We start from the raw sequence: 26,940 nt of genomic DNA, 5'->3' as shown, positions 1-26,940 counted from the left end.
ATGAAAAGCACATTTCATCACATTTGCCACCCACAATTTTCTATAATCCTCCTCCCAATAGTTTTCCCAGCTTCAGACGCGTCAGTCTATAACTGGCAATCCAGCCATTCATGCTGAGGAACATATGCATAAATCCACACAGAATGGATATTCATCACTCAAGTTGGCTCAGAAATTATCGGAACATCAAGAGCAGTTTTAGAATGACCGGTTAAGTCGTCTGGCGGCGGATGGCAACACCAGCTCTGCAACAGTTGCTACATCGCGAATTAAAGTTATTTTGCCTGCGCCGTGCGGACGAATCACTCCAGTATTGCAGCGATGGCGAACTTGAACGGAGTGTTGGTTGCATCTTCTCGAAAGAGGCTAAGGCATGACCTTACTAACAAGGTGACGGTGGTGCTTGGGGCTCAGTGGGGCGACGAAGGGAAAGGCAAGGTGGTGGACATGCTGGCGCTATCATCGGACGTTGTCTGCAGGTGCCAGGTGAGGCTTAGACATTGGCTCCTGCGGCACTGGTGCAGTGCTCGTGGGGGGTGGGGGGAGAGGCCACTCCTCTTAAGTCTGTTGTCTACAAACATATTCTCTAAACATGCCATTGTATTGTACCTCGCATTGACATTCTTCTCGGTATTTCACACGTCACGACACCTTTAATCAGTTCGTATCCTGTTTCCTTGTCAAGGACAATGCTGCCTCCCGGCACCTTAAGGTTGCGGTAAATGCCAACTGAATTTAGATTCCATATCCTTCAGGGGTTAATGATTTTGGGGGGAAGTATTGCATTTGGGATGATGCCAGTCAGTGTCTTTGTTTACAGTCATCATCTGTTTGGTTGGTTGGTCATTTAGGCCCTGAAGCCCATCAGGTCTCAAGGCTCTCATCATCAGAGCCTATAACTGCCAATCTTTAGGTGGTAAAGACAGTTCGGTAAGATTGCCTTTTGAGACAACCACCTGTTTGAGATGGAAATTAGGGTCAGAATCTTACAAAAACTTCGGAGAAACAATTTCAACCTAACCAAACTAAACCAAACCTAATAAAATTCTTACATGACTGAGATGGTAATAATGCCAACATTTCTCTCACCACACATGGTTTTCACAGTCTAGAAAACCAGGGATGTAAACTGAGGCCAGGGGCCTTGGAGTTATATAGTTAATATGATCATTAGAATGTACAGAGCATCAGATTGGGGAAGAGCAGTGTGGTTTCAGAAGTGGTAGAGGATGTGTGGATCAGGTGTTTGCTTTGAAGAATGTATGTGAGAAATGCTTAGAAAAACAAATGGATTTGTATGTAGCCTTTATGGATCTGGAGAAGGCATATGACAGAGTTGATAGAGATGCTCTGTGGAAGGTATATAAGAATGTATGGTGTGGGAGGTAAGTTGTTAGAAGCAGTGAGAAGTTTTTATCGAGGATGTAAGGCATGTGTACGTGTAGGTAGAGAGGAAAGTGGTTGCTTCTCAGTGAATGTAGGTTTGCGGCAGGGGTGTGTGATGTCTCCATGGTTGTTTAATTTGTTTATGGATGGGGTTGTTAGGGAGGTGAATGCAAGAGTTTTGGAGAGAGGAGCAAGTATGAAGTCTGTTGTGGATGAGAGAGCTTGGGAAGTGTCATTTGTTGCTCGCTGATGATACAGCGCTGGTGGCTGATTCATGTGAGAAACTGCAGAAGCTGGTGACTGAGTTTGGTGATGTGTGTGAAAGAAGAAAGCTGAGGGTAAATGTGAATAAGAGCAAGGTCATTAGGTACAGTAGGGTTGAGGAACAAGTCAGTTGGGAGGTAAGTTTGAATAAAGAAAAACTGGGGGAAGTGAAGTGTTTTAGATATCTGGGAGTGGATTTGGCAGCAGATGGTACCATGAAAGTGGAAGTGAATCATAGGGTAGGGGAGGGGGCAAAAGTTCTGGGAGCGTTGAAGAATGTGTGGAAGTCGAGAACATTATCTTGGAAAGCAAAAATGGATATGTTTGAAGGAATAGTGGTTCCAACAATGTTATATGGTTGCGAAGCGTGGGCTATGGATAGAGTTGTGCGGAGGAGGGTGGATGTGCTGGAAATGAGATGTTTGAGGACAAAATGTGGTGTGAGGTGGTTTGATCGAGTAAGTAATGATAGGGTAAGAGAGATGTGTGGTAGTAAAAAGTGTGGTTGAGAGAGCAGAAGAGGATGTTTTGAAATGGTTTGGTCACATGGAGAGAATGAGTGAGGAAAGATTGACCATTAGGATATATGTGTCAGAGGTGGAGGGAACGAGGAGATATGTGAGACCAAATTGGAGGTGGAAAGATGGAGTGAAAAAGATTTTGAGTGATCGGGACCTGAACATGCAGGAGGGTGAAAGGCGTGTAAGGAATAGAGTGAATTGGAACGATGTGTTATACTGGGGTGGACATGCTGTCTATGGATTGAACCAGGGTGTATGAAGCGTCTGGGGTAAACCATGGAAAGTTCTGTGGGGCCTGGATGTGGAAAGGGAGCTGTGGTTTCAGTGCATTATAGATGACAGCTAGAGACTGAGTGTGAATGAATGTTCCCTTTGTTGTCTTTTCCTTGCACTACCTCGCACACATGCGGGGGGAGGGGGTTGTTATTTCGTGTGGCGGGGTGGCGATGGGAATGAATGAAGGCGGACTATGAATTATGTACATGTGTATATATGTATATGTGTCTGTGTATATATATGTATACGTTGAGATGTATAGGTATGTATATTTACGTGTGTGGACGTGTATGTATATACATGCGTATGTGGGTGGGCCGGGCCATTCTTTCGTCTGTTTCCTTGCGCTACCTCGCTAATGCGGGACACAGCGACAAAGCAAAATAGAATAATATGAATATATATATATATTTCTTTTGCTTTGTTGCTGTCTCCCACATTAGCGAGGTAGCGCAAGGAAACAAACGAAAGAATGGCCCAGCCCACCCACATACGCATGTATATACATACACGTCCACACACTTAAATATACATACCTATACATCTCAACGTATACATATATACACACAGACACATACTACATTGTTGGAACCACTATTCCTTCAACCATACCCATTTTTGCTTTCCGGGATAATGTTCTCGACTTCCAAACATTCTTCAAAGCTCCCAGAATTTTCGCCCCTCCCCCACCCTATGATTCACTTCCGCTTCCATGGTTCCATCCGCTGCCAGATCCACTCCCAGATATCTAAAACACTTTACTTCCTCCAGTTTTTCTCCATTCAAACTTACCTCCCAATTGACTTGACCCTCGACCCTACTGTACCTAATAACCTTGCTCTTATTCACATTTACTCTTAACTTTCTTCTTTCACACACTTTACCAAATTCAGTCACCAGCTTCTGCAGTTTCTTACATGAATCAGCCACCAGCGTTGTATCATCAGCGAACAACAACTGACTCACTTCCCAAGCTCTCTCATCCACAACAGACTGCATACTTGCCCCTCTTTCCAAAACTCTTGAATTCACCTCCCTAACAACCCCATACATAAACAAATTAAACAACCATGGAGACATCACACACCCCTGCCGCAAACCTACATTCACTGAGAACCAATCAGTTTCCTCTCTTCCTACACGTACACATGCCTTACATCCTCGATAAAAACTTTTCACTGCTTCTAACAACTTGCCTCCCACACCATATACTCTTAAAACCTTCCACAGAGCATCTCTATCAACTCTATCATATGCCTTCTCCAGATCCATAAATGCTACATACAAATCCATTTGTTTTTCTAAGTATTTCTCACATACATTCTTCAAAGCAAAAACCTTATCCACACATCCTCTACCACTTCTGAAACCACACTGCTCTTCCCCAGTCTGATGCTCTGTACATGCCTTCACCCTCTCAGTCAATACCCTCCCATATAATTTCCCAGGAATACTCAACAAACTTATACCTCTGTAATTTGAGCACTCACTATTATCCCCTTTGCCTTTGTACAATGGCACTATGCAAGCATTCCGCCAATATATATATATATATATATATATATATATATATATATATATATATATATATATATATATATATATATATATATATATGTACTATCCCTGGGGATAGGGGATTAAGAATACTTCCCACGTATTCCCTGCGTGTCGTAGAAGGCGACTAAAAGGGGAGGGAGCGGGGGGCTGGAAATCCTCCCCTCTCTTTTTTTTTTTTTTTTAAATTTCCAAAAGAAGGAACAGAGGGGGCCAGGTGAGGATATTCCCAAAAAAGGCCCAGTCCTCTGTTCTTAACGCTACCTCGCTAACGCGGGAAATGGCAAATAGTTTAAAAGAAGAAAAGAAAAATATATATATATATATATATATATGGAGGGTTCTGTGGGGCCTGGATGTGGAGGGGGAGCTGTGGTTTCGGTGCATTGTTGCATGACAGCTGGCGACTGAGTGTGAACGAATGGGGCCTTTGTTGTCTTTTCCTAGCGCTGCCTCGCACACATGAGGGGGAGGGATGTTGTTGTTCCATGTGTGGCGGGGTGGCGATGGGAATGAGTAGGGGCAGACAGTGTGAATTGTGTACATGGGTATATATGTGTGTGTCTGTGTGTGTATATGTGTGTATACGTTGGGATGTATAGGTATGTATATGTGGTGTGTGTGGACGTGTATGTATGTGCATGTGTGTGTGGATGGGTTGGGCCGTTCTTTCGTCTGTTTCCTTGCGCTGCCTCGCTGGTGCGGGGGACGGCGACGGGGCAAAGTGAATAAATAGATAAATATATATAGGGGAGAAAGAATACTTCCCACGTATTCCCTGCATGTCGTAGAAGGCGACTAAAAGGGAAGGGAGCGGGGGGCTGGAAATCCTCCCCTCTCATTTTTTTTTAAATTTTCCAAAAGAAGAAACAGAGAAGGGGGCCATATGAGGATATTCCCTCAAAGGCCCAGTCCTCTGTTCTTAACGCTACCTCGCTAATGCGGGAAATGGCGAATAGTATGAAAAAAAAAAAAAAAAAAAAATATATATATATATATATATATATATATATATATATATATTTTTTTTTTTCAATTTTCCAAAAAGAAGGAACAGAGAATTGGGCCAGGTGAGGGTATTCCCTCAAAGGCCCAGTCCTCTGTTCTTAACGCTACCTCGCTAATGCGGGAAATGGCGAATGGTTTGAAAGAAAGAAAGAATATATATACATACATATATATATATATATATATATATATATATATATATATATATATATATATATATATATATTTTTTTATTTTCTTTTAAACTATTCGCCATTTCCCGCGTTAGCGAGGTAGCGTTAAGAACAGAGGACTGGGCCTTTTTTTGGAATATCCTCACCTGGCCCCCTCTGTTCCTTGTTTTGGAAAATTAAAAAAAGAATGAAAAAAAAACGAGAGGGGAGGATTTCCAGCCCCCCGCTCCCTCCCCTTTTAGTCGCCTTCTATGACACGCAGGGAATCCATGGGAAGTATTCTTAAACCCCTATCCCCAGGGTGCAAATGGGGAGGTGATAACAAGTAGTGGTGATGTGAGAAGGAGATGGAGTGAGTATTTTGAAGGTTTGTTGAATGTGTTTGATGATAGAGTGGCAGATATAGGGTGTTTTGGTCGAGGTGGTGTGCAAAGTGAGAGGGTTAGGGAAAATGATTCGGTAAACGGAGAAGAGGTAGTAAAAGCTTTGCGGAAGATGAAAGCCGGCAAGGCAGCAGGTTTGGATGGTATTGCAGTGGAATTTATTAAAAAAGGGGGTGACTGTATTATTGACTGGTTGGTATGGTTATTTAATGTATGTATGACTCATGGTGAGGTGCCTGAGGATTGGCAGAATGCGTGCATAGTGCCATTGTACAAAGGCAAAGGGGATAAGAGTGAGTGCTCAAATTACAGAGGTATAAGTTTGTTGAGTATTCCTGGGAAATTATATGGGAGGGTATTGATTGAGAGAGTGAAGTCATGTAGAGAGCATCAGATTGGGGAAGAGCTGTGTGGTTTCAGAAGTGGTAGAGGATGTGTGGATCAGGTGTTTGCTTTGAAGAATGTATGTGAGAAATACTTAGAAAAGCAAATGGATTTGTATGTAGCATTTATGGATCTGGAGAGGGCATATGATAGAGTTGATAGAGATGCTCTGTGGAAGGTATTAAGAATATATGGTGTGGGAGGCAAGTTGTGAGAAGCAGTGAAAAGTTTTTATCGAGGATGTAAGGCATGTGTACGTGTAGGAAGAGAGGAAACTGATGGTTCTCAGTGAATGTAGGTTTGCGGCAGGGGTGTGTGATGTCTCCATGGTTGTTTAATTTGTTTATGTATGGGGTTGTTAGGGAGGTGAATGCAAGAGTTTTGGAAAGAGAGGCAAGTATGCAGTCTGTTGGGGATGAGAGAGCTTGGGAAGTGAGTCAGTTGTTGTTCGCTGATGATACAGCGCTGGTGGCTGATTCATGTAAGAAACTGCAGAAGCTGGTGACTGAATTTGGTAAAGTGTGTGAAAGAAGAAAGTTAAGAGTAAATGTGAACAAGAGCAAGGTTATTAGGTACAGTAGGTACAGTAGGTTGCGGCAGGGGTGTGTGATGTCTCCATGGTTGTTTAATTTGTTTATGGATGGGGTTGTTAGGGAGGTGAATGCAAGAGTTTTGGAAAGAGAGGCAAGTATGAAGTCTGTTGGGGATGAGAGAGCTTGGGAAGTGAGTCAGTTGTTGTTCGCTGATGATACAGCGCTGGTGGCTGATTCATGTGAGAAACTGCAGAAGCTGGTGACTGAGTTTGGTAAAGTGTGTGAAAGAAGAAAGATAAGAGTAAATGTGAATAAGAGCAAGGTTACTAGGTACAGTAGGGTTGAGGGTCAAGTCAGTTGGGAGGTAAGTTTGAATGGAGAAAAACTGGAGGAAGTAAAGTGTTTTAGATATCTGGGAGTGGATCTGGCAGCGGATGGAACCATGGAAGCGGAAGTGGATCATAGGGTGGGGGAGGGGGCGAAAATTCTGGGAGCCTTGAAGAATGTGTGGAAGTCGAGAACATTATCTCGGAAAGCAAAAATGGGTATGTTTGAAGGAATAGTGGTTCCAGCAATGTTGTATAGTTGCGAGGCGTGGGCTATGGATAGAGTTGTGCGCAGGAGGATGGATGTGCTGGAAATGAGATGTTTGAGGACAATGAGTGGTGTGAGGTGGTTTGATCGAGTAAGTAACGTAAGGGTAAGAGAGATGTGTGGAAATCAAAAGAGCGTGGTTGAGAGAGCAGAAGAGGGTGTTTTGAAATGGTTTGGGCACATGGAGAGAATGAGTGAGGAAAGATTGACCAAGAGGATATATGTGTCGGAGGTGGAGGGATCGAGGAGAAGTGGGAGACCAAATTGGAGGTGGAAAGATGGAGTGAAAAAGATTTTGAGTGATCGGGACCTGAACATGCAGGAGGGGGAAAGGAGGGCAAGGAATAGAGTGAATTGGAGCGATGTGGTATACCGGGGTTGACGTGCTGTCAATGGATTGAATCAGGGCATGTGAAGCGTCTGGGGTAAACCATGGAAAGCTGTGTAGGCATGTATATTTGCGTGTGTGGACGTATGTATATACATGTGTATGGGGGGTGGGTTGGGCCATTTCTTTTGTCTGTTTCCTTGCGCTACCTCGCAAACGCGGGAGACAGCGACAAAGCAAAGAAAAAAAAAAATATGTATATGTGTGTATGTATATATATATGTGTGGATCAGGTGTTTGCTTTGAAGAATGTATGTGAGAAATACTTAGAAAAGCAAATGGATTTGTATGTAGCATTTATGGATCTGGAGAAGGCATATGATAGAGTTGATAGAGATGCTCTGTGGAAGGTATTAAGAATATATGGTGTGGGAGGCAAGTTGTTAGAAGCAGTGAAAAGTTTTTATCGAGGATGTAAGGCATGTGTACGTGTAGGAAGAGAGGAAAGTGATTGGTTCTCAGTGAATGTAGGTTTGCGGCAGGGGTGTGTGATGTCTCCATGGTTGTTTAATTTGTTTATGGATGGGGTTGTTAGGGAGGTAAATGCAAGAGTTTTGGAAAGAGGGGCAAGTATGAAGTCTGTTGGGGATGAGAGAGCTTGGGAAGTGAGTCAGTTGTTGTTCGCTGATGATACAGCGCTGGTGGCTGATTCATGTGAGAAACTGCAGAAGCTGGTGACTGAGTTTGGAAAAGTGTGTGGAAGAAGAAAGTTAAGAGTAAATGTGAATAAGAGCAAGGTTATTAGGTACAGTAGGGTTGAGGGTCAAGTCAATTGGGAGGTGAGTTTGAATGGAGAAAAACTGGAGGAAGTGAAGTGTTTTAGATATCTGGGAGTGGATCTGGCAGCAGATGGAACCATGGAAGCGGAGGTGGATCATAGGGTGGGGGAGGGGGCGAAAATCCTGGGGGCCTTGAAGAATGTGTGAAAGTCGTGAACATTATCTCGGAAAGCAAAAATGGGTATGTTTGAAGGAATAGTGGTTCCAACAATGTTGTATGGTTGCGAGGCGTGGGCTATGGATAGAGTTGTGCGCAGGAGGATGGATGTGCTGGAAATGAGATGTTTGAGGACAATGTGTGGTGTGAGGTGGTTTGATCGAGTGAGCAACGTAAGGGTAAGAGAGATGTGTCGAAATAAAAAGAGCATGGTTGAGAGAGCAGAAGAGGGTGTTTTGAAGTGGTTTGGGCATATATGAGTGAGGAAAGATTGACCAAGAGGATATATGTGTCGGAGGTGGAGGGAACAAGGAGAAGAGGGAGACCAAATTGGAGGTGGAAAGATGGAGTGAAAAAGATTTTGTGTGATCGGGGCCTGAACATGCAGGAGGGTGAAAGGAGGGCAAGGAATAGAGTGAATTGGAGCGATGTGGTATACCGGGGTTGACGTGCTGTCAGTGGATTGAATCAAGGCATGTGAAGCGTCTGGGGTAAACCATGGAAAGCTGTGTAGGTATGTATATTTGCGTGTGTGGGCGTATGTATATACATGTGTATGGGGGGGGGTTGGGCCATTTCTTTCGTCTGTTTCCTTGCGCTACCTCGCAAACGCGGGAGACAGCGACAAAGTATAATGAAATAAATATATATATATATATATATATATATATATATATATATATATATATATATATATATATATATATATATATATATATATTGAACCAGGGCATGTGAAGCGTTTGGGGTAAACCATGGAAAGTTCTGTGGGGCCTGGATGTGGAAAGGGAGGTGTGGTTTCAGTGCATTATAGATGACAGCTAGAGACTCAGTGTGAATGAATGTTCCCTTTGTTGTCTTTTCCTTGCGCTATCTCGCGCACATGCTGGGGGAGGGGGTTGTTATTTCGTGTGGCGGGGTGGCGATGGGAATGAATGAAGGCAGACTATGAATTATGTATATGTGTCTGTGTATATATATATACGTAAGGGTAAGAGAGATGTGTTGAAATCAAAAGAGCGTGGTTGAGAGAGCAGAAGAGGGTGTTTTGAAATGGTTTGGGCACATGGAGAGAATGAGTGAGGAAAGATTGACCAAGAGGATATATGTGTCGGAGGTGGAGGGAACGAGGAGAAGCGGGAGACCAAATTGGAGGTGGAAAGATGGAATAAAAAGATTTTGTGTGATCGGGGCCTGAACATGCAGAAGGGTGAAAGGAGGGCAAGGAATAGAGTGAATTGGAGCGATGTGGTATACCGGGGTTGAGGTGCTGTCAGTGGATTGAATCAGGGCATGTGAAGCGTCTGGGGTAAACCATGGAAAGCTGTGTAGGTATGTATATTTGCGTGTGTGGACATATGTATATACATGTGTATGGGGGTGGGTTGGGCCATTTCTTTCGTCTTTTTCCTTGCGCTACCTCGCAAACGCGGGAGACAGCAACAAAGCAAAAAATATATATATATATATATATATATATATATATATATATATTTCTTTTCTTTCTTTCATACTATTCGCCATTTCCCGCATTAGCGAGGTAGCATTAAGAACAGAGGACTGGACCTTTGAGGGAATATCCTCACCTGGCCCCCTTCTCTGTTCCTTCTTCTGGAAAAAAAAAGAAAAGAGAGGGAAGGATTTCCAGCCCCTCCTCTCCTTTCCCTTTTAGTCGCCTTCTACGACACGCAGGGAATACGTTGGAAGTATCTTTCTCCCCTATCCCCAGGGATAATATATATATATATATATATATATATATATATATATATATATATATATATATATATATATATATATACATATATTGAACCAGGGCATGTGAAGCGTTTGGGGTAAACCATGGAAAGTTCTGTGGGGCCTGGATGTGGAAAGGGAGCTGTGGTTTCAGTGCATTATAGATGACAGCTAGAGACTGAGTGTGAATGAATGTTCCCTTTGTTGTCTTTTCCTAGCGCTATCTCGCGCACATGCTGGGGGAGGGGGTTGTTATTTTGTGTGGCGGGGTGGCGATGGGAATGAATGAAGGCAGACTATGAATTATGTATATGTGTCTGTGTATATATATATGTATACGTTGAGATGTATAGGTGTGTATATTTACGTGTGTGGACGTGTATTTATATACATGCGTGTGTGGGTGGGCTGGGCCATTCTTTCGTCTGTTTCCTTGCGCTACCTCGCTAATGCGGGACACAGCGACAAAGCAAAATAAAATAATATGAATATATATATATATATATATATATATATATATATATATATATATATATATATATATATATATATATATATATTTATTTATATTTATTTTATTATACTTTGTCGCTGTCTCCCGCGTTTGCGAGGTAGCGCAAGGAAACAGACGAAAGAAATGGCCCAACCCCCCCCATACACATGTATATACATACGTCCACACACGCAAATATACATACCTACACAGCTTTCCATGGTTTACCCCAGACGCTTCACATGCCTTGATTCACTCCACTGACAGCACGTCAAGCCCGGTATACCACATCGCTCCAATTCACTCTATTCCTTGCCCTCCTTTCACCCTCCTGCATGTTCAGGCCCCGATCACACAAAATCTTTTTCACTCCATCTTTCCACCTCCAATTTGGTCTCCCTCTTCTCCTCGTTCCCTCCACCTCCGACACATATATCCTCTTGGTCAATCTTTCCTCACTCATTCTCTCCATGTGCCCAAACCACTTCAAAACATCCTCTTCTGCTCTCTCAACCACGCTCTTTTTATTTCCACACATCTCTCTTACCCTTACGTTACTCACTCGATCAAACCACCTCACACCACACATTGTCCTCAGACATCTCATTTCCAGCACATCCATCCTCCTGCGCACAACTCTATCCATAGCCCACGCCTCGCAACCATACAACATTGTTGGAACCACTATTCCTTCAAACATACCCATTTTTGCTTTCCGAGATAATGTTCTCGACTTCCACACATTCTTCAAGGCCCCCAGAATTTTCGCCCCCTCCCCCACCCTATGATCCACTTCCGCTTCCATGGTTTCATCCGCTGCCAGATCCACTCCCAGATATCTAAAACACTTCACTTCCTCCAGTTTTTCTCCATTCAAACTCACCTCCCAACTGACTTGACCCTCAACCCTACTGTACCTAATAACCTTGCTCTTATTCACATTTACTCTTAACTTTCTTCTTTCACACACTTTACCAAACTCAGTCACCAGCTTCTGCAGTTTCTCACATGAATCAGCCACCAGCGCTGTATCATCAGCGAACAACAACTGACTCACTTCCCAAGCTCTCTCATCCCCAACAGACTTCATACTTGCCCCTCTTTCCAAAACTCTTGCATTTACCTCCCTAACAACCCCATCCATAAACAAATTAAACAACCATGGAGACATCACACACCCCTGCCGCAAACCTACATTCACTGAGAACCAATCACTTTCCTCTCTTCCTACACGTACACATGCCTTACATCCTCGATAAAAACTTTTCACTGCTTCTAACAACTTTCCTCCCACACCATATATTCTTAATACCTTCCACAGAGCATCTCTATCAACTCTATCATATGCCTTCTCCAGATCCATAAATGCTACATACAGATCCATTCGCTTTTCTAAGTATTTCTCACATACATTCTTCAAAGCAAACACCTGATCCACACATCCTCTACCACTTCTGAAACCACATATATATATATATATATATATTTCTTTCTTTCCTTTCAAACTATTCGCCATTTCCCGCATTAGCAAGGTAGCGTTAAGAACAGAGGACTGGGCCTCTGAGGGAATATCTTCACCTGGCCCCCTTCTCTGTTCCTTCTTTTGGAAAATTGAAAAAAAAAAAAAAAAAACAAGAGGGGAGGATTTCCAGCCCCCCGCCCCCTCCCCTTTTAGTCGCCTTGTATGACACGTAGGGAATACATGAGAAGTATTCTTTCTTCTCTAGCCCCAGGGATATATATATATATATATATATATATATATATATATATATATATATATATATATATATATACTTCCTTTCTCTTTCACACCATTCGCCATTTCCCACGTTAGCGAGGTAGCGCCAAGAACAGAGGACTGAGTCCCTGAGGGAACATCCTCACCCGGTCCCCCACTCCGCTCCCTCTCTTGGAAAATCAAAAAAATATATATATGTAAAAAATATATACATGTAAAATCTGTTTGTACTCGAAGAATATTAATGTGAACAACAAAAAAATGCTTTAATTTGCAATCTTGTGATTAATGTGTTGTTAAGAAATTAAAGAATATGTTTCAACCTGGAAATTTTGATACAATAGGGATAAGAATGTTTAGATCCCACATTTATATGCCTAATAGGTGAGTTGAAAGTACGACAGGACTTATATCTTGACAAGAAGTTGTATTCATCTACATGGTCTAATTACAAACTGACCTGGTGAATATATTATTGCATCTACCAAATTGACCAAGATATCAATTTATTGGTTGCTAGCTCTTTTGAAAAGTGTGCAGATAGGTTCTCCTTTGCTTTCAAAACTTGCTACTAATTGGTAGCACCCAGATCAGACCACTTTGCCTCGGAATAATTAAGATTTGTTATCCATTTTGAGTCAACATCATCAGGTATCTAATGCAGGAGGTGAAAAAAAGTGTCCCATTGCCTTTTATTTATCATTTGAAACTAGATGGAGCACTTTTTTGTCCTACACATACGTACTGTAAGTCATGTCGAGCTGACTGCTTAGACGTTTTCATGTTCAGTAACAGTATACAGAGGCTTGTGAAACAGTGAGTTCACCCATAACGAGCAGTGACCTGTCCCTTCATCATTCGAAGCTGGTGACTCCTATGCCAGTACGAGATGCCTACAGTCAACACAACTGTGAAAAATTATTGTCCAGAATGGCGCCTGGTTTAACCCAGTTTCTCCTGGGGTGGAAGCCATCAGCAACAAACAAAACAAAACAGTCTCTTGCCAATACGGGGTTTACATTCCTGGAAGACCCTGTGGTTGTCAAAACCATGGTTGGGAAGGTACAGGGTCTGCATAGAAAATGGAGGTCACATATATATATATATATATATATATATATATATATATATATATATATATATATATATATATATATATTTTTTTTTTTTTTTTCTTTTTATACTTTGTCGCTGTCTCCCGCGTTTGCGAGGTAGCGCAAGGAAACAGATGAAAGAAATGGCCCAGCCCCCCCCCCATACACATGCATATACATACGTCCACACACGCAAATATACATACCTACACAGCTTTCCATGGTTTACCCCAGACGCTTCACATGCCTTGATTCAATCCACTGACAGCACGTCAACCCCGGTATACCACATCTCTCCAATTCACTCTATTCCTTGCCCTCCTTTCACCCTCCTGCATGTTCAGGCCCCGATCACACAAAATCTTTTTCACTCCATCTTTCCACCTCCAATTTGGTCTCCCTCTTCTCCTCGTTCCCTCCACCTCCGACACATATATCCTCTTGGTCAATCTTTCCTCACTCATTCTCTCCATATGCCCAAACCACTTCAAAACACCCTCTTCTGCTCTCTCAACCATGCTCTTTTTATTTCCACACATCTCTCTTACCCTTACGTTACTCACTCGATCAAACCACCTCACACCACACATTGTCCTCAAACATCTCATTTCCAGCACATCCATCCTCCTGCGCACAACTCTATCCATAGCCCACGCCTCGCAACCATACAACATTGTTGGAACCACTATTCCTTCAAACATACCCATTTTTGCTTTCCGAGATAATGTTCTCGACTTCCACACATTCTTCAAGGCCCCCAGAATTTTCGCCCCCTCCCCCACCCTATGATCCACTTCCGCTTCCATGGTTCCATCCGCTGCCAGATCCACTCCCAGATATCTAAAACACTTCACTTCCTCCAGTTTTTCTCCATTCAAACTCACCTCCCAATTGACTTGACCCTCAACCCTACTGTACCTAATAACCTTGCTCTTATTCACATTTACTCTTAACTTTCTTCTTCCACACACTTTACCAAACTCAGTCACCAGCTTCTGCAGTTTCTCACATGAATCAGCCACCAGCGCTGTATCATCAGCGAACAACAACTGACTCACTTCCCAAGCTCTCTCATCCCCAACAGACTTCATACTTGCCCCTCTTTCCAAAACTCTTGCATTTACCTCCCAAACAACCCCATCCATAAACAAATTAAACAACCATGGAGACATCACACACCCCTGCCGCAAACCTACATTCACTGAGAACCAATCACTTTCCTCTCTTCCTACACGTACACTTGCCTTACATCCTCGATAAAAACTTTTCACTGCTTCTAACAACTTGCCTCCCACACCATATATTCTTAATACCTTCCACAGAGCATCTCTATCAACTCTATCATATGCCCTCTCCAGATCCATAAATGCTACATACAAATCCATTTGCTTTTCTAAGTATTTCTCACATACATTCTTCAAAGCAAACACCTGATCCACACATCCTCTACCACTTCTGAAACCACGCTGCTCTTACCCAATCTGATGCTCTGTACATGCCTTCACCCTCTCAATCAATACCCTCCCATATAATTTCCCAGGAATACTCAACAAACTTATACCTCTGTAATTTGAGCACTCACTCTTATCCCCTTTGCCTTTGTACAATGGCACTATGCACACATTCTGCCAATCCTCAGGCACCTTACCATGAGTCATACATACATTAAATAACCTTACCAACCAGTCAACAATACAGTCACCCCCTTTTTTAATAGATTCCACTGCAATACCATCCAAACCTGCTGCCTTGCCGGCTTTCATCTTCCGCAAAGCTTTTACTACCTCTTCTCTGTTTACCAAATCATTTTCCCTAACCCTCTCACTTTGCACACCACCTCGACCAAAACACCCTATAACTGCCACTCTATCATCAAACACATTCAACAAACCTTCAAAATACTCACTCCATCTCCTTCTCACATCACCACTACTTGTTATCACCTCCCCATTAGCGCCCTTCACTGAAGTTCCCATTTGCTCCCTTGTCTTATGCACTTTATTTACCTCCTTCCAAAACATCTTTTTACTCTCCCTAAAATTTAATGATACTCTCTTACCCCAACTCTCATTTGCCCTCTTTTTCACCTCTTGCACCTTTCTCTTGACCTCCTGTCTCTTTCTTTTATACATCTCCCACTCAATTGCATTTTTTCCCTGCAAAAATCGTCCAAATGCCTCTCTCTTCTCTTTCGCTAATAATCCTACTTCTTCATCCCACCACTCACTACCCTTTCTAATCAACCCACGTCCCACGCTTCTCATGCCACAAGCATCTTATGCGCACTCCATCACTGATTCCCTAAATACATCCCATTCCTCCCCCACTCCCCTTACTTCCATTGTTCTCACCTTTTTCCATTCTGTACTCAGTCTCTCCTGGTACTTCCTGGTATATATATATATATATATATATATATATATATATATATATATATATATATATATATATATATATGTATATATATATATTTTTTTTTTTTTTTATACTTTGTCGCTGTCTCCCGCGTTTGCGAGGTAGCGCAAGGAAACAGACGAAAGAAATGGCCCAACTCTCCCCCCCATACACATGTATATACATACGTCCACACACGCAAAATATACATACCTACACAGCTTTCCATGGTTTACCCCAGACGCTTCACATGCCTTGATTCAATCCACTGACAACACGTCAACCCCGGTATACCACATCGCTCCAATTCACTCTATTCCTTGCCCTCCTTTCACCCTCCTGCATGTTCAGGCCCCGATCACACAAAATCTTTTTCACTCCATCTTTCCACCTCCAATTTGGTCTCCCTCTTCTCCTTGCTCCCTCCACCTCCGACACATATATCCTCTTGGTCAATCTTTCCTCACTCATCCTCTCCATGTGCCCAAACCACTTCAAAACACCCTCTTCTGCTCTCTCAACCACGCTCTTTTTATTTCCACACATCTCTCTTACCCTTACGTTACTCACTCGATCAAACCACCTCACACCACACATTGTCCTCAAGCATCTCATTTCCAGCACATCCATCCTCCTGCGCACAACTCTATCCATAGCCCTCGCCTCGCAACCATACAACATTGTTGGAACCACTATTCCTTCAAACATACCCATTTTTGCTTTCCGAGATAATGTTCTCGACTTCCACACATTCTTCAAGGCCCCCAGAATTTTCGCCCCCTTCCCCACCCTATGATCCACTTCCGCTTCCATGGTTCCATCCGCTGCCAGATCCACTCCCAGATATCTAAAACACTTCACTTCCTCCAGTTTTTCTCCATTCAAACTCACCTCCCAATTGACTTGACCCTCAACCCTACTGTACCTAATAACCTTGCTCTTATTCACATTTACTCTTAACTTTCTTCTTCCACACACTTTACCAAACTCAGTCACCAGCTTCTGCAGTTTCTCACATGAATCAGCCACCAGCGCTGTATCATCAGCGAACAACAACTGACTCACTTCCCAAGCTCTCTCATCCCCAACAGACTTCATACTTGCCCCTCTTTCCAAAACTCTTGCATTTACCTCCCTAACAACCCCATCCATAAACAAATTAAACAACCATGGAGACATCACACACCCCTGCCGCAAACCTACATTCACTGAGAACCAATCACTTTCCTCTCTTCCTACACGTACACATGCCTTACATCCTCGATAAAAACTTTTCACTGCTTCTAACAACTTGCCTCCCACACCATATATTCTTAATACCTTCCACAGAGCATCTCTATCAACTCTATCATATGCCTTCTCCAGATCCATAAATGCTACATACAAATCCATTTGCTTTTCTAAGTATTTCTCACATACATTCTTCAAAGCAAACACCTGATCCACACATCCTCTACCACTTCTGAAACCACACTGCTCTTCCCCAATCTGATGCTCTGTACATGCCTTCACCCTCTCAATCAATACCCTCCCATATAATTTCCCAGGAATACTCAACAAACTTATACCTCTGTAATTTGAGCACTCTTATCCCCTTTGCCTTTGTACAATGGCACTATGCACGCATTCCGCCAATCCTCAGGCACCTCACCATGAGTCATACATACATTAAATAACCTTACCAACCAGTCAACAATACAGTCACCCCCTTTTTTAATAAATTCCACTGCAATACCATCCAAACCTGCTGCCTTGCCGGCTTTCATCTTCCGCAAAGCTTTCACTACCTCTTCTCTGTTTACCAAATCATTTTCCCTAACCCTCTCACTTTGCACACCACCTCGACCAAAACACCCTATATCTGCCACTCTATCATCAAACACATTCAACAAACCTTCAAAATACTCACTCCATCTCCTTCTCACATCACCACTACTTGTTATCACCTCCCCATTTGTGCCCTTCACTGAAGTTCCCATTTGCTCCCTTGTCTTACGCACTTTATTTACCTCCTTCCAGAACATCTTTTTATTCTCCCTAAAATGTACTGATAGTCTCTCACCCCAACTCTCATTTGCCCTTTTTTTCACCTCTTGCACCTTTCTCTTGACCTCCTGTCTCTTTCTTTTATACATCTCCCACTCAATTGCATTTTTTCCCTGCAAAAATCGTCCAAATGCCTCTTTCTTCTCTTTCACTAATACTCTTACTTCTTCATCCCACCACTCACTACCCTTTCTAATCAACCCACCTCCCACTCTTCTCATGCCACAAGCATCTTTTGCGCAATCCATCACTGATTCCCTAAATACATCCCATTCCTCCCCCACTCCCCTTGCTTCCATTGTTCTCACCTTTTTCCATTCTGTACTCAGTCTCTCCTGGTACTTCCTCACACAGGTCTCCCTCTCAAGCTCACTTACTCTCACCACCCTCTTCACCCCAACATTCACTCTTCTTTTCTGAAAACCCATACAAATCTTCACCTTAGCCTCCACAAGATAATGATATATATATATATATATATATATTTTTTTTTTTTTTTGCTTTGTTGCTGTCTCCCGCGTTTGCGAGGTAGCGCAAGGAAACAGACGAAAGAAATGGCCCAACCCCCCCCATACACATGTACATACACACGTCCACACACACAAATATACATACCTACACAGCTTTCCATGGTTTACCCCGGACGCTTCACATGCCTTGATTCAATCCACTGACAGCACGTCAACCCCTGTATACCACATCGCTCCAATTCACTCTATTCCTTGCCCTCCTTTCACCCTTCTGCATGTTCAGGCCCCGATCACACAAAATCTTTTTCACTCCATCTTTCCACCTCCAATTTGGTCTCCCTCTTCTCCTCGTTCCCTCCACCTCCGACACATATATCCTCTTGGTCAGTCTTTCCTCACTCATTCTCTCCATGTGCCCAAACCATTTTAAAACACCCTCTTCTGCTCTCTCAACCACGCTCTTTTTATTTCCACACATCTCTCTTACCCTTACGTTACTTACTCGATCAAACCACCTCACACCACACATTGTCCTCAAACATCTCATTTCCAGCACATCCATCCTCCTGCGCACAACTCTATCCATAGCCCACGCCTCGCAACCATACAACATTGTTGGAACTACTATTCCTTCAAACATACCCATTTTTGCTTTCCGGGATAATGTTCTCGACTTCCACACATTTTTCAAGGCTCCCAAAATTTTCGCCCCCTCCCCCACCCTATGATCCACTTCCGCTTCCATGGTTCCATCCGCTGACAGATCCACTCCCAGATATGTAAAACACTTCACTTCCTCCAGTTTTTCACCATTCAAACTCACCTCCCAATTGACTTGACCCTCAACCCTACTGTACCTAATAACCTTGCTCTTATTCACATTTACTCTTAACTTTCTTCTTCCACACACTTTACCAAACTCCGTCACCAGCTTCTGCAGTTTCTCACATGAATCCGCCACCAGCGCTGTATCATCAGCGAACAACAACTGACTCACTTCCCAAGCTCTCTCATCCCCAACAGACTTCATACTTGCCCCTCTTTCCAAGACTCTTGCATTTACCTCCCTAACAACCCCATCCATAAACAAATTAAACAACCATGGAGACATCACACACCCCTGCCGCAAACCTACATTCACTGAGAACCAATCACTTTCCTCTCTTCCTACACGTACACATGCCTTACATCCTCGATAAAAACTTTTCACTGCTTCTAACAACTTGCCTCCCACACCATATATTCTTAATACCTTCCACAGAGCATCTCTATCAACTCTATCATATGCCTTCTCCAGATCCATAAATGCTACATACAAATCCATTTGCTTTTCTAAGTATTTCTCACATACATTCTTCAAAGCAAACACCTGATCCACACATCCTCTACCACTTCTGAAACCACACTGCTCTTCCCCAATCTGATGCTCTGTACATGCCTTCACCCTTTCAATCAATACCCTCCCATATAATTTACCAGGAATACTCAACAAACTTATACCTCTGTAATTTGAGCACTCACTCTTATCCCCTTTGCCTTTGTACAATGGCACTATGCACGCATTCCGCCAATCCTCAGGCACCTCACCATGAGTCATACATACATTAAATAACCTTACCAACCAGTCAACAATACAGTCACCCCCTTTTTTAATAAATTCCACTGCAATACCATCCAAACCTGCTGCCTTGCCGGCTTTCATCTTCCGCAAAGCTTTTACTACCTCTTCTCTGTTTACCAAATCATTTTCCCTAACCCTCTCACTTTGCACACCACCTCGACCCAAACACCCTATATCTGCTACTCTGTCATCAGACACATTCAACAAACCTTCAAAATACTCATTCCATCTCCTTCTCACATCACCACTACTTGTTATCACCTCCCCATTTACGCCCTTCACTGAAGTTCCCATTTGCTCCCTTGTCTTACGCACCCTATTTACCTTCTTCCAGAACATCTTTTTATTCTCCCTAAAATTTACTGATAGTCTCTCACCCCAACTCTCATTTGCCCTTTTTTTCACCTCTTGCACCTTTCTCTTGACCTCCTGTCTCTTTCTTTTATACTTCTCCCACTCAATTGCATTTTTTCCCTGCAAAAATCGTCCAAATGCCTCTCTCTTCTCTTTCACTAATACTCTTACTTCTTCATCCCACCACTCACTACCCTTTCTAAACAGCCCACCTCCCACTCTTCTCATGCCACAAGCATCTTTTGCGCAATCCATCACTGATTCCCTAAATACATCCCATTCCTCCCCCACTCCCCTTACTTCCATTGTTCTCACCTTTTTCCATTCTGTACACAGTCTCTCCTGATACTTCTTCACACAGGTCTCCTTCCCAAGCTCACTTACTCTCACCACCTTCTTCACCCCAACATTCACTCTTCTTTTCTGAAAACCCATACTAATCTTCACCTTAGCCTCCACAAGATAATGATCAGACATCCCTCCAGTTGCACCTCTCAGCACATTGACATCCAAAAGTCTCTCTTTCGCACGCCTGTCAATTAACACGTAATCCAATAACGCTCTCTGGCCATCTCTCCTACTTACATAAGTATACTTATGTATATCTCGCTTTTTAAACCAGGTATTCCCAATCATCAGTCCTTTTTCAGCACATAAATCTACAAGCACTTCACCATTTCCATTTACAACACTGAACACCCCATGCATACCAATTATTCCCTCAACTGCCGCATTACTCACCTTTGCATTCAAATCACCCATCACTATAACCCGGTCTCGTGCATCAAAACCGCTAACACACTCATTTAGCTGCTCCCAAAACATTTGCCTCTCATGATCTTTCTTCTCATGCCCAGGTGCATATGCACCAATAATCATCCACCTCTCTCCATCAACTTTCAATTTTACCCATATTAATCGAGAATTTACTTTCTTACATTCTATCACATACTCCCACAACTCCTGTTTCAGGAGTATTGCTACTCCTTCCCTTGCTCTTGTCCTCTCACTAACCCCTGACTTCACTCCCCAGACATTTCCAAACCACTCTTCCCCTTTACCCTTGAGCTTCGTTTCTCTCAGAGCCAAAACATCCAGGTTCCTTTCCTCAAACATACTACCTATCTCTCCTTTTTTCACATCTTGGTTACATCCACACACATTTAGGCACCCCACTCTGAGCCTTCGAGGAGGATGAGCACTCCCCGCGTGACTCCTTCTTCTGTTTCCCATTTTAGAAAGTTAATACAAGGAGGGGAGGATTTCCGGCCCCCCGCTCCCGTCCCCTCTAGTCGCTTTCTACGACACGCGAGGAATACGTGGGAAGTATTCTTTCACCCCTATCCCCAGGGATAATATACATATATATATACACACACACACACACACACACACACACACACACACACACACACGCGCGCGCACACACACACACACACTCACATACATATATATACATATGAAAAATGTAAGAAACAATTTAGAAAACAAACTTTTAGCTTGAAATGAATGAAAAAATGAAGGAGACATCAGGTGGATCAAAGAAGTGGGTGACAGTGTTGCTGAGGATGAATCTGTAGCAGAAATTGAAACAGATAAGGGGAGATCCCAGGAGACTCGACGCTGCGTTCGAATCTGTGGACAACGGCCGGGCTCATAACGTCTTCGATGTGGCCCGGGCTATCGTGCCAGCCTATGCGGCACTTCAGCAACCCGGAATTATTCCCTGAAACAACGCTTGGAAGGAGGCAGAAGTGATATTGTGACAGTGATTGTGTCAGCGTCGCGTCGCCTCGCCGCAGTGTATCGAGACAGACTTCCCCAGAACTTTTTAAAGGGGAAGTAAATGTTTATAGTTGTGTTACTGGAGTGATAGTTTTCATGCATGGTGTTTTGACAAGAAAATAGTGAAGTTGGAGAAAAATGTAGCTTAGACATTGAAGCTTATTGATTCAGTGGTGAAATTGATGAGAACTGCTATTGACGTTTGTGTGAATAAATTTTACATTTCCTTTTCCATAGCCAGAGGTTGAACATCTTTTTATTCTCCCTAAAATTTAATGATGCTCTCTCACCCCAACTCTCATTTGCCCTCTTTTTCACCTCTTGCACCTTTCTCTTGACCTCCTGCCCCTTTCTTTTATACCTCTCCCACTCATTTGCATTATATCCCTGCAAAAATCATCCAAATGCCTCACTGTTCCCTTTCACTGATTATCTTACTTCTTCATCCCACCACTCACTACCCTTTCTAATCTGCCCACCTCCCACACTTCTCATGCCACAACCATCTTTTGTGCAAGCCATCACTGCTTCCCTAAATATATCCCATTCCTTCCCCACTCCCTTACGTCCTTTTTTTCTTACGTTTTTCCATTCCGTACTCAGTCTCTCCTGGTGCTTCCTCACACAAGTCTTCTTCCCAGGCTCACTTACTCTCACCACTCTTTTCACCCCAACATTCTCTCTTCTTTTCCACGGGGAAAATGAAACAAAATAAGTTCCCAAGTGTACTTTCGTGTAATAATCACATCATCTGGGGAGACACAAGAGAGAAATATAAGTCAGTTGATATACATCGAAGAGACGAAACTAGGATGCCATTTGGTAAACATGTGATTGTCCAAAACATGTTTTTGGTAATCACATGTTTACCTCAGCAGGAGGTGAACATCATGATATATTTTTATTTACATTTTGGCTTCTGGATGAGGTTAGTTGAAGTTTTTGTAGGTTCTTTTGATATTTACAAGGACCCTACTCAGACATTATCCTTATATTTTCCCCAGTATGTAGAACTTTTGTTGCCTTATATAATGTTGTTCATTGAAATATAATGCTCCAAATCGTGCACTGTTGATATTCTGTAACCACAACAAACTGTATAAAGTGCCAAAAATGCAGGTAGCCAGTTCGCAGTGCTTGTTGTCGTGTGGAATTAAGATTAACATTTCATTTCAAGCTAGAAGTTTCAGTTTTCTAAATTATTTCTTACATTTTTCATATGTATATATATATATGTGTGTATGTGTATGTGTGTGTGTGTGTGTGTATATGTATGTATATATGTGTGTATATATATATATATATATATATATATATATATATATATATATATATATATATATATACGTGGGAAGTATTCTTTCTCCCCTATCCCCAGGGATAATATATATATATATATGTATGTGAGAAATACTTAGAAAAGCAAATGGATTTGTATGTAGCATTTATGGATCTGGAGAAGGCATATGATAGAGTTGATAGAGATGCTCTGTGGAAGGTATTAAGAATATATGGTGTGGGAGGCAAGTTGTTAGAAGCAGTGAAAAGTTTTTATCGAGGATGTAAGGCATGTGTACGTGTAGGAAGAGAGGAAAGTGATTGGTTCTCAGTGAATGTAGGTTTGCGGCAGGGGTGTGTGATGTCTCCATGGTTGTTTAATTTGTTTATGGATGGGGTTGTTAGGGAGGTAAATGCAAGAGTCCTGGAAAGAGGGGCAAGTATGAAGTCTGTTGGGGATGAGAGAGCTTGGGAAGTGAGTCAGTTGTTGTTCGCTGATGATACAGCGCTGGTGGCTGATTCATGTGAGAAACTGCAGAAGCTGGTGACTGAGTTTGGTAAAGTGTGTGGGAGAAGAAAGTTAAGAGTAAATGTGAATAAGAGCAAGGTTATTAGGTACAGTAGGGTTGAGGGTCAAGTCAATTGGGAGGTGAGTTTGAATGGAGAAAAACTGGAGGAAGTGAAGTGTTTTAGATATCTGGGAGTGGATCTGTCAGCGGATGGAACCATGGAAGCGGAAGTGGATCATAGGGTGGGGGAGGGGGCGAAAATTTTGGGAGCCTTGAAAAATGTGTGGAAGTCGAGAACATTATCTCGGAAAGCAAAAATGGGTATGTTTGAAGGAATAGTGGTTCCAACAATGCTGTACGGTTGCGAGGCGTGGGCTATGGATAGAGTTGTGCGCAGGAGGATGGATGTGCTGGAAATGAGATGTTTGAGGACAATGTGTGGTGTGAGGTGGTTTGATCGAGTAAGTAACGTAAGGGTAAGAGAGATGTGTGGAAATAAAAAGAGCGTGGTTGAGAGAGCAGAAGAGGGTGTTTTGAAATGGTTTGGGCACATGGAGAGAATGAGTGAGGAAAGATTGACCAAGAGGATATATGTGTCGGAGGTGGAGGGAACGAGGAGAAGAGGGAGACCAAATTGGAGGTGGAAAGATGGAGTGAAAAAGATTTTGTGTGATCGGGGCCTGAACATGCAGGAGGGTGAAAGGAGGGCAAGGAATAGAGTGAATTGGAGCGATGTGGTATACAGGGGTTGACGTGCTGTCAGTGGATTGAATCAAGGCATGTGAAGCGTCTGGGGTAAACCATGGAAAGCTGTGTAGGTATGTATATTTGCGTGTGTGGATGTGTGTATGTACATGTGTATGGGGGGGGGGTTGGGCCATTTCTTTCGTCTGTTTCCTTGCGCTACCTCGCAAACGCGGGAGACAGCGACAAAGTATAAAAAAAAAAAAAAAAAAAAATATATATATATATATATATTATCCCTGGGGATAGGGGTGAAAGAATACTTCCCATGCATTCCTCACGTGTCGTAGAAGGCGACTAGAGGGGATGGGGAGCGGGGGGGGGGGCCAGAAATCCTCCCCTCCTTGTATTTTAACTTTCTAAAAAATGGGAAACAGAAGGAGTCACGCGGGGAGTGCTCATCCTCCTCGTAGACTCAGATTGGGGTGTCTAAATGTGTGTGGATGTAACCAAGATGTGAAAAAAGGAGAGATAGGTAGTATGTTTGGGGAAAGGAACTTGGATGTTTTGGCTCTGAGTGAAACGAAGCTCAAGGGTAAAGGGGAAGAGTGGTTTGGGAATGTCTTGGGAGTAAAGTCAGGGGTTAGTGAGAGGACAAGAGCAAGGGAAGGAGTAGCAGTACTCCTGAAACAGGAGTTGTGGGAGTATGTGATAGAAAGTAAATTCTCGATTAATATGGGTAAAACTGAAAGTTGATGGAGAGAGATGGGTGATTATTGGTGCATATGCACCTGGGCATGAGAAGAAAGATCATGAGAGGCAAGTGTTTTGGGAGCAGCTGAATGAGTGTGTTAGTGGTTTTGATGCACAAGACTGGGTTATAGTGATGGGTGATTTGAATGCAAAGGTGAGTAATGTGGCAGTTGAGGGAATAATTGGTATACATGGGGTGTTCAGTGTTGTAAATTGAAATGGTGAAGAGCTTGTAGATTTATGTGCTGAAAAAGGACTGGTGATTGGGAATACCTGGTTTAAAAAGCGAGATATACATAAGTATACGTATGTAATTAGGAGAGATGGCCAGAGAGCGTTATTGGATTACGTGTTAATTGACAGGCGTGCAAAAGAGAGACTTTTGGATGTTAATGTGCTGAGAGGTGCAACTGGAGGGATGTCTGATCATTATCTTGTGGAGGCTAAGGTGAAGATTTGTATGGGTTTTCAGAAAAGAAGAGTGAATGTTGGGGTGAAGAGGGTGGTGAGAGTAAGTGAGCTTGGAAAGGAGACTTGTGTGAGGAAGTACCAGGGGAGACTGAGTACAGAATGTAAAAAGGTGAGAACAGTGGAAGTAAGGGGAGTGGGGGAGGAATGGGATGTATTTAGGGAATCAGTTATGGAGTGCGCAAAAGATGCTTGTGGCATGAGAAGCGTGGGAGATGGGTTGATTAGAAAGGGTAGTGAGTGGTGGGATGAAGAAGTAAGAGTATTAGTGAAAGAGAAGAGAGAGGCATTTGGACGATTTTTGCAGGGAAAAATTGCAATTGAGTGGGAGAGGTATAAAAGAAAGAGGCAGGAGGTCAAGAGAAAGGTGCAAGAGGTGAAATAGAGGGCAAATGACAGTTGGGGTGAGAGAGTATCATTAAATTTTAGGGAGAATAAAAAGATGTTTTGGAAGGAGGTAAATAAAGTGCATAAGACAAGGGAGCAAATGGGAACTTCAGTGAAGGGCGCTAATGGGGAGGTGATAACAAGTAGTGGTGATGTGAGAAGGAGATGGAGTGATTATTTTGAAGGTTTGTTGAATGTGTTTGATGATAGAGTGGCAGTTATAGGGTGTTTTGGTCGAGGTAGGTGTGCAAAGTGAGAGGGTTAGGGAAAATGATTTGGTAAACAGAGAAGAGGTAGTAAAAGCTTTGCGGAAGATGAAAGCCGGCAAGGCAGCAGGTTTGGATGGTATTGCAGTGGAATCTATTAAAAAAGTGGGTGACTGTATTGTTGACTGGTTGGTAAGGTTATTTAATGTATGTATGACTCATGGTGGGGTGCCTGAGGATTGGCGGAATGCATGCATAGTGCCATTGTACAAAGGCAAAGGGGATAAGAGTGAGTGCTCAAATTACAGAGGTATAAGTTTGTTGAGTATTCCTGGGAAATTATATGGGAGGGTATTGATTGAGAGGGTCAAGGCATGTACAGAGCATCAGATTAGGGAAGAGCAGTGTGGTTTCAGAAGTGGTAGAGGATGTGTGGATCAGGTGTTTGCTTTGAAGAATGTATGTGAGAAATACTTAGAAAAGCAAATGGATTTGTATGTAGCATTTATGGATCTGG

General features: G+C 42.8%; 1 protein-coding gene across 1 annotated transcript in view; it reads left to right on the top strand.

Moving 5' to 3' along the window:
* Window positions 1-247: 247 nt before the first annotated feature.
* The window catches only part of Adss (adenylosuccinate synthetase), a 418,041-nt gene continuing 391,348 nt past the window's right edge, over window positions 248-26,940 (top strand). The window contains exon 1 of the mRNA XM_071672269.1: window positions 248-486. Within this exon, the coding sequence (XP_071528370.1) occupies window positions 322-486 (165 nt within the window). The 5' untranslated portion in view covers window positions 248-321. The remainder of the gene's footprint in view (window positions 487-26,940) is intronic.

This window comes from Panulirus ornatus, chromosome 17 (genome assembly GCF_036320965.1).
Source record: "Panulirus ornatus isolate Po-2019 chromosome 17, ASM3632096v1, whole genome shotgun sequence".
Lineage (NCBI taxonomy): Eukaryota > Metazoa > Arthropoda > Malacostraca > Decapoda > Palinuridae > Panulirus > Panulirus ornatus.
The sequence above is the reverse complement of the archived record's forward strand: the minus strand, read 5'-3'. Positions and strand labels throughout refer to the sequence as shown.